The sequence below is a fragment of the Martes martes genome, assembly GCF_963455335.1.
Source record: "Martes martes genome assembly, chromosome: 4".
NCBI classification, from domain to species: domain Eukaryota; kingdom Metazoa; phylum Chordata; class Mammalia; order Carnivora; family Mustelidae; genus Martes; species Martes martes.
In genome coordinates, this window is record NC_137891.1 from 39,383,032 (window position 1) to 39,395,240 (window position 12,209).

The 12,209-nt window shown below is 40.8% G+C and overlaps 1 protein-coding gene across 5 annotated transcripts in view; it reads right to left on the reverse strand.

The window, feature by feature from the left end:
• The window catches only part of CPQ (carboxypeptidase Q), a 465,885-nt gene that overhangs the window by 232,034 nt on the left and 221,642 nt on the right, over positions 1–12,209 (reverse strand). For all 5 annotated transcript variants that reach the window (XM_080803182.1, XM_080803179.1, XM_080803183.1 and 2 more), the window contains exon 4: positions 9,596–9,803. In XM_080803182.1, coding sequence (XP_080659308.1) covers positions 9,596–9,803 — 208 coding nt within the window. The remainder of the gene's footprint in view (positions 1–9,595; positions 9,804–12,209) is intronic.

Consider the following 12,209-nt stretch of genomic DNA (forward strand, 5'->3'; position numbering starts at 1 on the left):
GTGTTCTTCATTAGCTATTTCTTGGCCCTACTTTTAAGCTTAAAGTTTTCAAAACACAGACTCAGACAGTTTAGTGCAGTAACAACATAGGGGGGTAGCTATTTCGGATAACCTGGACTCCCCTTTCACGAAGGATTTAAACAGTACAATTTTTGTTTTAATTTTGAAGTAAATATTTCAATGTTTTGATTGCTTTCCTGTCTTCCAAAATCACCCCATGCATCTTAAATCCTTGCAGACTCATCGCTCTTAGGAACGTTAGTTGCTACGATGTCATATAATATAGTAAGTACTTAGTGAGAACCCTCTACCCCAAATGCTATGATTTTTATGTTGTGAGTCAGTCTTGTCCTTCCTCTGCAGTTCCTAAAACACGCCTTTCTGTGGCACATTTTTTGCATACACTTTTCTCTTTGCCCGGAACACCTCCAATAAATTCCTTGCCCATCCATTAAATTCCTGCTCATCTCTCTCACCTTTCAGTAGCCAGCTTTCCTGACAGCTCAGACGTAGTATTCCTTTCTGTGTATCTTGTGCTCTTTGATTACTGTATTATTTCATCCCAAAACCTAGTAGCTTAAAATAATAAATATTTATTACCTCACATAGTTTTTGTGGGTTAAGAATTTTGGAGCAGAGAAACTGGGTGGTTCTGGCTCAGGGTCTCTTATGAGGTGTGGTCAAGATGCTGGCCAGGGCTGTAGTCATCTGAAGGCTCTACTGGAGCTATTGGATCTACTTACTGGCTGATTTGTGCTGGTGGATAAGAGAAGGCCCCCCATTTCTCACCACATGGACCTCTCCACAGGGCCTCTTGAGTATCCTCACAACATGGCAGCTGGCTTCTCCCAGAATGAGTGATCCATGAGAAAGAGCAAGGAAGAAGCCACATGCTTTTCATGTTCTAATCCCAGACATCACCCACCATCATTTCTGCCACATTCTATTCAGTAGAAGCAAATCATTAAGTACAGCCTACACATGGGGGAAGGTAATCTGGTTCTATCTTTTAAAAGGAGATCAAAGAATTTGTGGTCAATTTTAAAACCATTGAGACTGCTTTTACTGCATTATATGGTAATTATTTATCCAGAAATTTTCATTTTTCAGGTTGTGTTTTAGAGCATCCTTAAAGCATTTGTTCTATGTTCTAAGTCGCAGGGCTCTATGCGGTGACTACAGCAAGCTGCAGAGGAAAAACTTTGAATCTTAACACTTATTAGATGTGGATCTGACTTGGGTAATTTACTCGAATCTCCGCTTCTTCCCTTTAAAGTGAAACTGTAATCATCAGCCCTGTTGTCAGGATTAAATGAGATAATACACGGGAGAGTACACTGCCAACTGTAAAGTACTGCAGGGTAGGTCTGCACCTGGCCAGCCAGGATGGAGCGCCCCAGGCCCTGCGTCAGTACCGCAGAATCCAAGCTGTGGAATTCGCTGCCTGCTCCACTTCACCACCATGCAAGGGGCCCTTTACACTCTCTTCTCTTTGCCTCAGACTATTTCCTGAGCTTGTAACACAGAGTTCTACACAGAATAGGTATTCAACAAGCATTTCTCGCTGCTGTTGATAGTGTTGACAGTTGTGCTGGTGTTCCTTCCATTTAGGGTAAAACAGGAAGCTCTTTAGATAGCAGTATCTCACAAACCAGAATAGAAAAAGACCAAGAGGTCCTGGATAATGAATTGTCAGAGTACGGGTTCCAGGACAGAATAAACTTATGTTTACTCCTAGGTCTTCCACAGAGCTTTGTGAACTTTGTGATCTAAGCCTCGGTTTCTTCCTCTGTAACGTGGGTATAATAGCATGGCTTACGTGACAAGGTCACAGTGAAAATTAAAGGAGAAAACACACAAGAAGCATCTAGAAAATTGCCCATGACATGATAAACACTCCATAAATGTGGATTATTATTCATCTTATGGTTGTTATTAAAAAGACTCCATCATTAATAAAAGAAAGGTGCTCAAAACTGTGAAAGATGGCATCCTCTTCCTTGCAAGTCCCATTTTGGCCACTAGGATGACTTACTGACTCCAGGAAAGAGCACTGTCCAAGGACGGCCTTGTCTACCTGGGTGGCTATCTATCTAAAACAGCCTGTCTGGCTGGAACTATTTCCATTTGCTGTCTTTATGAGCCCAGAGGCATGCACAGCTATGAGCACATTTCAGAAATTTTAAAAATAAACAATGAAATGCCTCATGCTTGCCACACATGTATTTTTCCTTCCATGATTTAGGTTGGCTGGTTCCAAGCCATAAAATGTTTATAATAAGAAAGAAAAAAAAAAAAAGAATGAAATCTGCCAGCTTCAAACTCTTTAAACCCCACCCCCCAAAACTTTCCAACTCAAGGTTAAGATGTGAACAAATGTTCCAACCAATATGTTCATGAAAGATTTAATAATTACTTTGCTTATGAAAGTTGAAACAGCTGCTTAAGTTAGTAAAAAGGCTCCCACCCAGGCAAAATAACTTGCTGTACCCATTAAGGAGGTTTTACAAAACATCAGACTACATATTCAGATGCAAGGCAAAACTGCATTTGCTCTAATGCCTCTAACTAGTCAGTTGCGTATGGCATGATTCTGTTCACCAGGTCAATTAGGTTTTGTTTATTCCTTCGACAGGGTCTTGACAGCATCACATTAAAGCTGTTTCCAAAAGAATTCCTGAGCTTTTCAATAATTTATTTTTAAAAACATATATACATGGAAGAAGCCATGCATTTTTCTGTAGGTTATTTTACAGTGTAACTCCAAGAATACAGGGTTCATTATCAGACAGATTTAGAAATTATAGGTCACATCGCATTCCTTTAAAGAAAGAATAACACTATTCTTTGGGATTTCATACATACAACTCCCTCCACTTGGAACATTCCCCATCCCAAACCTACCCCTTTAGCTTGGTTAACTCCTTGTGGTTAACTACAAGCGTTGAGGAACCAACTGGATCTCTCCAGAAGGGCTCCCTTGGCTTCCCTGACCAGGATGTTTGCCCCTGAAATGAGTCCCTATTATACCATGTAAGTGCCATATTATGACACTTACCACCTGCCATAGCCGTTATCTGGTTGTTTGCTTGTCTCTTCTGCCCCAAGTGCTGTGAGGGTAACGTGATACAGCCAGCTTATAGTAAGAGCTCAATAAATTCTTTTAGAATTAATGAATGAATTCCATCCAAACTGTACTTTTCCTTCTTTTTCTCCCCTGTATTCAAACTTTAACAACTTCTACCAGTTTTATTTCCTAAATAATTCCTGAATCCTCTTTCCCAACATTATGTTAACTGTCCCAGTTCACGTCCTATCTCCTAGCTGAATTTCAGTCTTTGCCCCCTCTAAATGTATACAGTGGCCAAAGTGTACTAAAATGCAAAGCTCAAAAAATAAATAAAATAAAATGCTAAACTCCTGCCAAAACCCTTCAGAGACTTCCTACTGCCTACAGGACAAAGCTCCAGCCTTGAGCATGGCATGCCAAGGCTGCACCCTGTCCCTCTGATGTGTCCCTCCTATTTCTCAACTCCTTGCTTTTGCATAAGCGCTCCCCTCTCCAGTAAAGGTCAATGTATATTGAGGGTCAGAGAGGCAAAATGACCTACCAAGAAAATGTAAGAGGTAGGGTCTGAATTCTACTCACTATGTTTCTAACTACAGTGCTCTGCTGTCTACTTGAACTAACCCTATTGCTGTAACTCATGCCTGACATGTACTCAGTAAATCTGTTTTGTATTAATGAATGGTTTTTAAAAATGAATCTTTAAAAAAAACACCAAAACATAAGCTATCCAGGGTATCTTATGTCTCTATCCTATTTTTTCTCCAAAAGTTTGGGGAATATTATGAATATTTAAACTTTTTAAAAATTCCCAGAGTACACTAGCACAATAAAGCCTTAAGAAATGCCACCAAAAAAAAAGGAGTTTATTTTGCTTTTGCAATAGAAGAGTTCCTAACTGTATCTGAACACAGAATGTTAAAAAACAAATAAACAAAACATTTACAGACACTGCTACTCTGTCAAATAATCAAAGGACTCCCACTATGTCTTGTTACTATCTAAGCATACAGTGGGTGTACCAGCAGTCTGATGATAATCCCCAAGTATTTTTTTTTTTAAATAATGGAATTTCAAGGCTGGAAATGATCTTTGAGTTTTCCCAAAGTCCCTCATTCTACAGTTGACGGATTGAGTGGGCCAAGGTCATTCAGCTTATTTGTGGCAGAAATAAAATCAGAACCAAGGCGTGGCCGACATCCACACCTGAGATTCTCAATCTAGGGTGACTTCTGTCCCAGCCATTGGGCAATGTTGGGAGTTTTTTGGGTGTTGTTTTTTTTTTTGACAGTCATGGTTATAGGGTGTGGGGGAGAGGTCAGGGGTGCTGCTAAATATTCTACAGTGCACAGAGCAGACCTCTACAACCAAGAGTTATTTGGCCCAAAATGTTAATAGTGTAGAAATTAAGAAACCCTACCCACTACCCATACACACAAAGAAAAAGTGAGCTATCCAGTTAACAAACTAGAACTTTCATGTCAACGTTTCCCACTGGCCTGCACAGTACAGCATTATATCTGAAATAATACCTTATATGAAACTGAAATTGTTCTTTAAATCCATGAAAATAACTGTTATAGGAAAAATGCATGTATAAAAAAAATTTCACTCATCAAGGCTTTATCAAAATGGGCTTGGATATTATCAACCAAAAAAAAAATGTGTAACACTTTTCTTTTTCACACAATTCCCTCAGAAGACTTGTGGAATATAATAACGCCTAGTAAATCACTGAGGAGCAGAAGAAATGGGCCAGCCCCAAGAGTCAACACTGGAGAATCTGTTCTCAGCAGAGAGTCTGTCCTACAGGGGCACTAACTCCCTAGTTTCGGGTCATTGGCCCTTTTGTCAGGTCAGTTTGAGCACACCCCTCCTTGTGTGTTTGCCTGTTTGTTGGAGTGAGGGACCCTGGCAGCATCCCAGGAAAGGGTTATTTGGGCTACTGTCAGGACAGGGTCCCCCTGACACTGGCATGATTCTGGGCTTGGAGGACCCAAAACATGTCACTGTGGGTTCTTTGGGAAGAGAGTAGTATTAATGTACGTAATACCCCTCCTCGGCCATTTTCACATATTGAAACTCAATAAAGTATTTGTATTATTGGCATTTTTAAAAGCCTATTGCTAATTCAGAACTTAAAGCTTATGGCTGAATTATGCAACAGGGTTTCAAAATGTGTCAATGCCTCATCAATCATGTATACACTTTTCTAAAGCTGAAAATCACCACACTTCGTCCATGGTTCTTGGGCCAAATCAGAGGGATTCTCTATGTGCTAACTGCTTTTCTTTCCTTTAAAGTGCTGTGTGTGAATAATGAGATAGAAGGGGTTGTGCTGGGTGCTAGTCCTGAAGGACGTCTGTCAGCCACTGTGTGAATGTTAGCCTACCCTCTAGTCACCCAGGATATTCGATCTGCAAGCAGAATGATAAGAAAGTGCAATAAACCCTCTTTCTTTTAAGAGCTAATTTCCATTGCAAGTAACTTGCTCAGCATTATTGAAAACTCTTCTTCAGTACGATAGGGAGAGCAAGGTAGAGAGGATGTGTCAGAGATAAGTTAGCCACCCGAACCAACTCAATGTTTATGTCACTGTGGCCATTACAGTAGTCCCCTCCTTATCCACAGGGGACACATTCCAAGAGTCCTCTGACTCAGCCGGTAGATGCCTGAAACTATGGATAACATTGCACCTTATATATACTATATTTTTTCCTGTACACACACCTATGATAAAGTTTAACTTCTAAATTCGGCACAGAGCTTAACGACAATAACATAATAGAACAGGACAATTATACCAGCATGCTGTAATAAATGTCATGTTAACTACAAGGTATGTTAACTACATACCTTACTGTACTGGCCTCACTCTTCTTACAATGAGGTGTGAGGATAAAATGCCTACCTGATGAGCTACACTGAGGGGAATGGCATAGGCATGGGATGTAGCCTTCAGTTCCTACTGAGCTGACCTTACGTCAGAAGAGGGAGCATCAGCTTCTGGACTGCGGCTGACCGCACGTAACTGAACCCGTGGAAGGCGAAACCTCAGGTAAGGCAGGACTGCCGTACTTACAATTAAAAACAAAGCTGAGCGATTTTCAGAAAGTTTGCCAGAGTTGAGGAGAGCTAGACTCCCTTAGCAGCCAAAGAGAGAATGGTCCTTAGTAGGCATCTGAATCTCCAGCAGACGTATCCTTCCCCTCCCTCACTCTCATTTTCTGCTCGCTTCCGAGCATTCGTTTTCTGCTACGTAATTTCCTCTTACCTATGCCTGCCTCCCTCCCTCCATGTCTCTTTTCCTCTGTCTTCTGCTCACCTCTGATTACTCACCCAGTATTTATCTGTATCATAACCTTTATTTTATAGGGAACAGGAGGTGGGGTCTGACAGCAGGAAACACCGGGCGGAGAACAACGTTTTAAAATAGCTCTGAGCTTTATGGCAAGAACAGGGGAGAGATTAGAAGTAAAATCAGGGGGAATAGCAAGGGCCCGAATTAGGACACTTAATAGAATGGGTGCCAGCCTACAGGCCAGTGATAAAGAGGAGAAAATGAAAACTAACTCATCGTGCTGGCAGGTAAACATGGCTCCTTTCACAGAGACAGAAACTAAGGCGAGTGATCAGGGTCGAAGGAGTTGAGGTGTTCAGCTTTGGACAACAGCTGCATTTAGGGGTCATGTCCAACATGTCAATGGACAATCAGTATTCTACATGGGCAGGAGAACTTCTAGAAGTAAAAGGAATTGAGATTAAGAAAATTCTCCAGCCACTTTCTCCTTTACTTCCTCTCTTCATTTTACTAAAACAAAATATGTGTTGAAAGCTACTACATGCCAAGTCCTAGGATAAGCATTAGTGAAAAGCCAGAAAAAAAGTAAACAGACTGCCTGCTCGGGGCCTTAGCAAGCTATGGCAGGAGATGACATAAGAGCATATAGTGCTGAGATGAGGTGTAGGTTACCTGAGGAAGCTTCATGGAAGGGGTAGCATTGATCAGGGATGGACTATGCTTAGTCAGGTTCCTTAACTCACCTAATGCCTAGAGAGAAGAACACATGCTTGCTGCCTTCCTTCACAGTCTGGACATCCCCTGTGGTTTCACATAGACTCTGAGGCAGATTCCACCCCCCAAAATAGTCACACAGACTTCACTGCACTCATCTACATTTCTTCTGTGGAAGTAATACTGTGACTTCTTCGTGGGAGAACGTCTGTTAATTTTCTACCCTGTATGTCTTGGTAACACCATACTTATAACCCACTTCTGGAATGCTATGCAATGCTACGGTAGAAGTGAAAGTTTAATCCTGAGTCTTGGGAACTCTCTGGAATCCACCCACCTAGAGAAGAAGCTATCCCCACAGAATACAGGGACTGAAGCTTTGTGATGGAGATCAGCGTGCTAAATAATCAGGCTGACCCAGCAACTCCATTCTTAGGAATTTACCCAACGAGAAATGAAGACATAAGTCCACGGAAAGACTTGCACAAAAATACTCACGTAAGTTCTACTGGTAACAGTCAAAAACTAGAAACCAACCAGATGTCCAATTGCTGAATGGATAAACAAATTGTGGTATATCCATGTGATAAAATATCACTCAGCAGCAATATAGAGGGATAGACAATTGATAAAACAATATGGATTAATCTCAAAAAGCACTACATGTGAGTGAAAGAAGCTAGATTCAAAAGACTACATGTTCTATGGCTCCACTTTTATGAAATTCTAGAGAAGAAAAAACTCTAGATCTAGAAAGTGGATCAGTAGCTACCAGAGGGCAGGGGAGTGGAGGAGGAGACAGACAGCAAAGGCACAAGAGGCAATGTTTGGAGTAATGAAAACAGTCTCTATTGTGAGCGCTATAGTGCTTACATTGTTGTATACATTTTGCAAAGCTCACTGAATTATACACTTAAATTTGGCAAATTTATGTAATTATATTTCTGTAAAGCTGATTTTTTTTTTCGATCAGCCCGAGCTGAGGAATAGGCCCAAGCCTTCCCAACCAGGAGATGTCAGTGGCTCTTAGGAAGCCGTGTGAGCCAGCATGACTTCAGCCTTCAGGCCACCACAGCCCCAAGAACTCCCCTGCTTTAATGCTTTAGCTCAGACCTTGACACCTCCTGGTTGTTTCAGACTAAGGCTCCCAATAACTCATTCTCATCTTGCCACCCACCCTAGGGGCCAGAGCAGCCTGCTCACCCGGACAACTGATCACAGATAATCCTAAACCTCCCTGCCTTGGACTAGCAGCCTTAAAAATGGCAACACTTTATCCTGGAACTACTAACTGGGGAACATACCTGGTAAGGATTATACTTTAAGGAGTCTGACTCCTTGGACACTGGAACATAGACTCTGGGCTCTTCTGCTGTTATCAGGTTCCTAAAGGGCAAGGGGCTTGTTTGTTTCTTTTCTCTACATTGAAAACTAGAGTTTGTCTATAGCTATTTGACTCCCAAGGGTCCTACTGAGATCTTGTTTTTCCATGATCCCTGTAGCTACAGGCCTAAGGCTGATGCATGCCCACATCCTGGATGTACTTTGGAAAGGAAAAAAAGGACCTGAACATAATACAAATCCTCACTGCAACAGAGCCCTTATGTCTAGGAGAGGTCCTGAGACAAGACATGTTCAGAAGGTTTGTTTCTCCACCACTATTCACTTTTTCTTTCATCCCATTTACCCCTTTAAGCAAAATACAAGTCTGTAATTCTAGAATAACTTGATCTTTAAGTGCTATTTTTCAGCATTTCAATAACTACTAATAGAGGAAATCTGCACCAGACATCTTATCAGAACTGGGTTTTTTTGTACACTCGATGTCATGTGAAGTAAACTTCTATTCAGTGAGTGTCTGCACTTTACCAAACACTGTGGTAGGCTATGTGATGGACTGGGGCTCGTTGAGACCTCGCCATAATCCTGCTACATTACATAGACCATCCCTTCTTTGCAGGCAAGTTCTCTAAGACTCGGAGAATAAGTAACTTGCTAACCTTATTTAACCTTCAGCTAGCATAGTCTGAATCTACCTCTAGTACTATTTGATTTCCAAACTTTGCTAAGGAAAAAAAAATAGGAAATTATTGTGATCTAAAACTTGACTTAACATTTACAAGGTGCTGGTTTTGAGTTCCTTCTCAGTCACTTACTAGCTGTCTGGACCTCAGGCACCTGAGTTTCCTTCTATTTCACCTTTGAAATGATAAAAATAAATCCTACTTCACTGAGTTTTGAAAGACTCAAATAACACAATCCACACAATAAGCACAATAAATATTAGCTATTGATAATATCTCAAGTGCCAACCTGGCTCCAAATGGAATAAATAACACACACACACACACACACACACACACACACACACACACACGTTGAATTTCCACACCATGGATCCTATTTCATTCTTCAATTCATTGTAAAACTTTTGGTGGGGAAAAAAAAAAAATAAAGACCCTGCCTTTGATGACTTTCTGTTCCCAGACAGCCTATGTACCTCTTTCACTCACCTGCTCTGGGTACTTGCTGCCAATGATCTCTGCTACAGTGTTGAAGGAATCAGCATCTGGGTAGTTCTTTGCCCCCATCTTCAGCTGAATAACAATTCTGTTCCCACGAGAAGCCATCCTGGATATCATCTCTGCATCTTCCACTGTGATACAAGCTGTCGGGATCTTTGGCACACCATCCTGGTATTCCTGAATACCTGTGTGAGGACTTGAGAAAAGAAGGCATCAGGTTACCTTAAAAGCAGAAATGGACCGGGGTGGCTTGGCGGGTTAAGCCTCTGCCTTTAATTCAGGTCATGGTCTCAGGGTCCTGGGATCGAGCCCCGCATCGGGCTCTCTGCTCAGCAGGGAGCCTGCTTCCCTTCCTCTCTCTCTGCCTGCCTCTCTGCCTACTTGTGATCTCTCCCTCTCTGTCAAATAAATAAATAAAATCTTTTTAAAAAAAAAAGTAGAAATGGACCAAAAGTATTTTTTAAGTGTCTGTATTTGGCATTTAACTCTCACTGATCTTTGTTTGCATATGAGAACTAGGATGTGTGGGCAACATTGGTTTATTTGCTTTTGATGTGAATTTATCTTTTTGGTAAAAATAACTTAGAAACTTCAACTTAATGATCATCTCATTAAAAACATTACATGAAATTTATTTTGATAATTTGATGATCCTTTAAAGTTGCAAATAGCCTCAAAGTGAAAAGAAATTAACAATGCCTTCAGGACCAAGAGGTGAGTGAATACATGTGTTCGAGAAGACAAAGAAAGCTCTGAAGTTCATCAAGGCTACAGACCAGAAGACCCACACCTCTGGAAGAAAACTGTCCACATACATCCAGCTCTCTGGTCATGGACAAGCTCTGGGGATACTCTCTTCCCTCTCAACCACAGAGATCCAAACATGCAGCCCAGCATTGGTGGTAGAATGTTTTGCAGGAAAACTGTAGAACTATGGGAAATGTTTGTGCTTCCATGAAGAATAGTGCTGAATAAATTCCAGTCTCTAATTTTACTGCTACAAGAAAATGAACACCAGGAGAATTTTGGCACTAAAACAAAAATATTAGGGGCCCCTGGGTGACTCAGTGGGTTAAGCCTCTGCCTTTGGCTCAGGTCATGATCCCAGGGTCCTGGGATCGAGCCCCGCATCGGGCTCTCTGCTCAGCAGGGAGCCTGCTTCCCCCTCTCTCTCTGCTTGCCTCTCTGCCTACTTGTGATCTCTCTCTGTCAAATAAATAAATAAAATCTTTTAAAAAAATATATTACCCCAACAGTCAAGTTTTTCCTGGTAATTTCCATATGCTTCTTAAATTATTAAAAACATTTATCATTAAAGTTTCTATTAATCTATTGTTGATCCAACCTCTCTACATGCTAATTGAGTTTATCAAACTCATTTCCAAAAGTTGCTCTTTCAGACTGCCCCTTTTCCATCCTGAGGTAGGACTCCAAATCCTTCCAAACTACAACTCCCTAGGGACCAAGCCGGCACAGGCTTCCCAGTGTGCACCACGCCCTATCAGCCTATTTCCATCTTCTGTGAAGGCACAAGCTAACAGCCTCCCTCTTAAAAGTAATTTTTCTTTTCCTACTTCCATGTTTGTTTCAGGTTGCCTCATATTTGTAGGAAACCCTTTCTCCTCCTCTCAGCCATAGCACATTTATCTCCTGTAGAAGGGACTCCAACCTCCACATGCATAAACATGAATGATCCAGTCTTATCACTGCTTTCTTGGTGTGACTGCACTGTTGTGACAATAGGTGACTATTTACTTACTTAGAGAAATTGCATAGCAAAATGATTAAGAACAGAGACTGAGGAGCAAAACCATCTAGGTTCAACTCTGGGCTATGGAACTTATTGCGAACTGACTTTGGGCAAAGTATATATACTTGCTTCAGTGGTTTCATCTATAAATAAAAGTGATAATAATACTTAACTCACAGAGTTACTTTGCAGATTCAATTAATTTATACAAGTGAATCACTTGCCATGAAACATAGCACTCAATAAATATTAAATATTTATTTTGTTAACTTGTCTGTTACATCATCCCTGCAGAGACAGACAGTCTCATCTAAAATCCTTGGGACCATCTTAGCACACCTTCTATGAAGATCTTAAATGTTAGTCTTCATCAAGAGAGAAACAAATGACTTATAAACTCAAAAACTATGATAGAGAAACCCTGAATCTGAACCCCTGCTCTGGAATATGCCTAATCCACTCTAACTTCTGGTTCATGGTGGGCTATGGGGTCCCATAATCAAGGTCAAATACTGGCTCTACCATGACATGAAGCAACCCACATGACGTCTCTGCTTCTGAGTTTCCACATCTATTAAGTGGAGAATAATATTAATATTGACTTCATAAGATTGCTGTGAGGATAAAAGATAGTATATAGAAAAATTTTAAATGGTATTTGGCACATTATAATTATTTAGTAAATATTAGTTATTATTTCTTCAGTGCAATTTTTCCACTGAGTTGGTAGAATGATTAATGACCAAAAGTACTCTGAAACATGTAGGAAGACAATCTAAATATTCATTGTTCAGATTACCTTATATGATGTCTGGGATTCAACAAATGCTCTCCTTGTTCTCAGACTCTCCT